Source organism: Seriola lalandi, unplaced genomic scaffold (assembly GCF_002814215.2).
Source record: "Seriola lalandi dorsalis isolate HSWRI2012SDOR001 ecotype SW California unplaced genomic scaffold, Sedor1 jcf7180002054981, whole genome shotgun sequence".
NCBI lineage: Eukaryota > Metazoa > Chordata > Actinopteri > Carangiformes > Carangidae > Seriola > Seriola lalandi.
Window position 1 is genome coordinate 96,769 of NW_019525661.1, and position 3,721 is coordinate 100,489.

Here is a 3,721-nt window from a genome sequence, read left to right on the forward strand (position 1 = left end):
TTTTTTTTTTTATAGCTCTTAACATCAGGCCACTTCCCAATGTGATGCATCAGCAATAAAGAGCTGAGTCTAACAGATCCTAGTGGATTATGGGTAAATCCAGCTGAAACGTGTCAGTCAAACCCTCGGGTAACGTTGCTCCTGTGTCTCTGGTCTTGATTTTCTAATTAAAGCTCGTTGCTCATCTGTGACTTTGGTCATTTAATCTTCTCACCAGCAGCGTTTATGTTCTGTATTAAACAAAACCTCTTGATTTTTTGATTTTTTTTTAACCCTTTGTGCTTGTTGATTGTCTCATCAGTGGAAGCCTACACTGAGTATTCCATGTAATTAATTTTGACTGATTGACTGATTTTGAGATTGTTTATTCTGATTTTATTTGATTCAGCTGAACTTCCCAATCAGAATCAGGTTTATTGCCAAGTAGGTTTTCACATACAACAAATTTGTTTGGTTCATAACAATAAACATAGAAGAAAAATCATAAAGAAAGATTATGCTAAACCAAGTACTGTAGGTCGGATAACTTAAATATACAATACATAGTGTGTGTGTGTGTGTGTGTGTGTGTGTGTGTGTGTGTGTGTGTGTGTGTGTGGCAGCAGGCACCACACCCTGAGCAGCTCTTTATTTAACAGCTCACTGCGATTGATTCCTTGAGGTATTTAAAACTCATCCACTTACAAAAAAGCCAAAAATATCTCGTTGTGTCTTCTCTTGGACAACACTGCTACACACACTAATCTCTGTGACGTTGCATTTCCTGCGGATACTTCAGAATAAAAGCTGCATCAGCAGGAAATGTTTTGCATCATGAGTTAACACAGCTGTATGACACCTGCAGAGAGTGGTCAGCGAACATGGAGGCTTCAGTAACCATGAGACTCCCATGCTGGAGAACACACTGCTCTGTGTGCTGTAAACGCCACGTGATTTATTACAACTTTAAAGGAAATAAAAAATGGAATTCTAGTTGAGTTTCAAAGTTTGAGATCAGTCATTTAACAGCAATAACACATTAAAACAACAAAGACAAGATGAGAAAATTGCCATAGAGGATAAAGAAACGATAAGAATGTACAGTGTGAAGAGTGTTTGTCCTTTTATCAGCTGTTAGCTGTGTCACATCACGACAGCTGGATAAAAGTGTTCTAAGCTCAGTATTTTCTGTGTTTTCCTGGTGCAGGTACAGAAAGCTGGCCCTGAGGTGGCACCCCGACAAAAACCCAGAGAACAAGGAGGAGGCCGAGAAGAAGTTCAAGGAGCTGTCAGAGGCTTATGAAGTGCTGTCAGATGGTTTGTAGACACCAGCAGAAACTCTGCACAGTGCTTAATGGAGTGACGCTAACGGGAGGGTGTGAGGGCAGCAGAGCAGTTCGAATACAACACACATTCTTTCTTTTTTTTTTCCACTTTCTTCCTGCAGCCAACAAGAGGAGCATATATGATCGCTACGGCAAAGAGGGGCTGACAGGGAACAACGGAGGGAGAGGTAAAGGCGTCAAACTCACAGGAACCATTTCTTTGTGTGTGTGTTTGACTTCTAAGAGAATATGTGTACCAGACATGACACCACGGGTCACATGACTCATGTCCAGGTGACTCCAGTGGAGCAGCAGAGTCACTGCTCATCTCTTGTTCCACAGTGATTTTAGTGAGGCACAGACAGACAGGACATTGTTGTGGTTGTCAGCTCTCAGCGGGTTCATTGTGATTCAGACATGACTTGTAAGTAAAGAGTTAGTTAACTTTGGGGCCTAAAATTGACCTGGCTTTGTTCTAACTCACAGTGACTAGTCTAGGTTAAACTTACAGTTAGTTCGTCTAACTACAGACTTGTCTGTCACATCTCAGCAAAGTGATCAGTCCCTTTGTCAGAGTTCAGTGGTCACATGGTACAATACAGCTGCACAACAGAAAAGCATTACAGAGGCTCTGCACGTTCAGTGTGTGTGTGTGTGTCTGAATCACTTTTGTTAGTTTAACGGCACAAAAAGCAGCCGCTGCTCCAGGCTCATGGTTCAAATGTGTTGCACTTATGTTCTTAATTAATCAAAGGAGTGTTTCGGCGTAATATGCATAACAATAAACCAGTCAGATGTGTATAAGAGACAGGGACGGGCAGCTGCGGTCACTAACCATCAACGGTAAGGAGCAGCTGCTGCGACTGGAACACAAGTGACGAGCTGGATGTCGTCTGCTGGCGAAGTGTTACCTCAGCACAAACAGACCAACAAACTTGAGCTTGAAACAGGAGGAGAAAAAAAAAAAAAAAGCAACAAAGCGATGTAATGATAGTGCTCTACTATTGTCTGGATGTACATATTTAGGTTGTGTTTATCCCCCTCATGTTCTCTCCCTGCTGTTAACCATCGAGTCCCGTCAGAGGATCTGGACGCAGACTTTTCTATGCATTTTGTTCCTGTACTTCTGAATTGGAGCTGTCGTTATATTTTGGCTCAGGGTGGTGTTATTGTTTCAGTGTTTGGGACCACAGTATTGTTCTGATGTATATGACCAGACCCCTTCTTCTTCTTCTTCTTCTTCTTCCTCCTGTACTTCCTGTTTGCACTCCACTGTGTCAGTGTGTATGTCAGCTGCACACACACACTGTTCAGAAAACAAAACATGACTTTTGTTCATTTGATTTTACAAAGTGGATCAGAAAAACTGAAGCATCATCCCCGTCTCTGTTTACTGCTTGTCTAACCTCTTCTTAGTAATAATTCTTTTTTTTTTTTTTTTTTTTATTAAAAAATACGATGCTGGTAGGATGAGTTATGCAATTTTATATGTTCTAATACCATTGTGTTTCTCTTTATTTAATTATGCATGTACACCTGTTGATGTTGAGTCTTAATGTTAAAGCTGCATTATGATGCACAGATAATGGAAGGCATTCTATAAATGATATATGGATAGAGAAGGAATTTTGTGTACTTTGTAAACCAATAAATCTGAGCTTCATCCTGTTTTCAGGATGCTGAAGTCTTGGCTGCTCTGTTAGTCTTGTCCAACCTTCAGGTATCATTTTCGTCATGTAGATTTCACTTTGTCACATTTATTAGAAATGTCTATTGAATCTAAGCTTGGGACGATATTTGATAATATTCATATCAGGACACATCCTGCCATATGCAGGATGTTTCTATAATATCAAACAGTCTGTCCTGCTGCAGAGTTTAACCCTCATTTCACTGCTTTTCTCACTGTACATTGTATCATGTCATGTGACAAATAAAACTTTGAACTGCTGTTTAGTGGCAGCATCACTTATACAGGGTTCTTGCAAATCCTTAAAAAGTCTTAAAGCTCCATATTTTCCTCTTCTGTGTTTTATTTGAAGTGTTGATCCATAAGAAGATATATTTGTGGTTTTAAGAACCAAAAACCATCTCAGTGTAGTTTTACATCTCCTCTCTCAGGCTTCTCTCTAGAGGAGGCTCTGAGCCTCTCTTCTGATTGGCTGACTGTTCTCTGAGTGATCCAATAAAAATAGAGCAGATTTCAGGTAAACACTCAGAGAAACCAAATCCTGCAATGTTGGATCAGAGATCCTCTATACAGAAGATACCGCATTACAGGCAGCACCAGTGGTATGAAATGGGAAACAGTTCCCTTCCGTTAAAGAAAGAAAAACCCACAATAGTCACTGAAATAACTTGAAACTGACAAAAGTAATAATAAATAAAAATTTACTGAAAATTAACTAATGAAAACC

The 3,721-nt window shown here is 40.0% G+C and overlaps 2 protein-coding genes across 3 annotated transcripts in view; both read left to right on the top strand.

Annotated features, from left to right (window-relative positions):
• The window catches only part of LOC111648376 (dnaJ homolog subfamily B member 6-like), a 44,526-nt gene that overhangs the window by 2,709 nt on the left and 38,096 nt on the right, over positions 1-3,721 (top strand). For both annotated transcript variants that reach the window (XM_023398233.2, XM_023398234.2), the window contains exons 3-4: positions 1,187-1,296; positions 1,427-1,492. In XM_023398233.2, coding sequence (XP_023254001.1) covers positions 1,187-1,296; positions 1,427-1,492 — 176 coding nt within the window. The remainder of the gene's footprint in view (positions 1-1,186; positions 1,297-1,426; positions 1,493-3,721) is intronic.
• LOC147817089 (tripartite motif-containing protein 16-like) overlaps positions 2,099-3,721 on the top strand; it is a 2,369-nt gene continuing 746 nt past the window's right edge. Inside the window, exon 1 of the mRNA XM_087171789.1 lies at positions 2,099-2,147. Within this exon, the coding sequence (XP_087027915.1) occupies positions 2,099-2,147 (49 nt within the window). The remainder of the gene's footprint in view (positions 2,148-3,721) is intronic.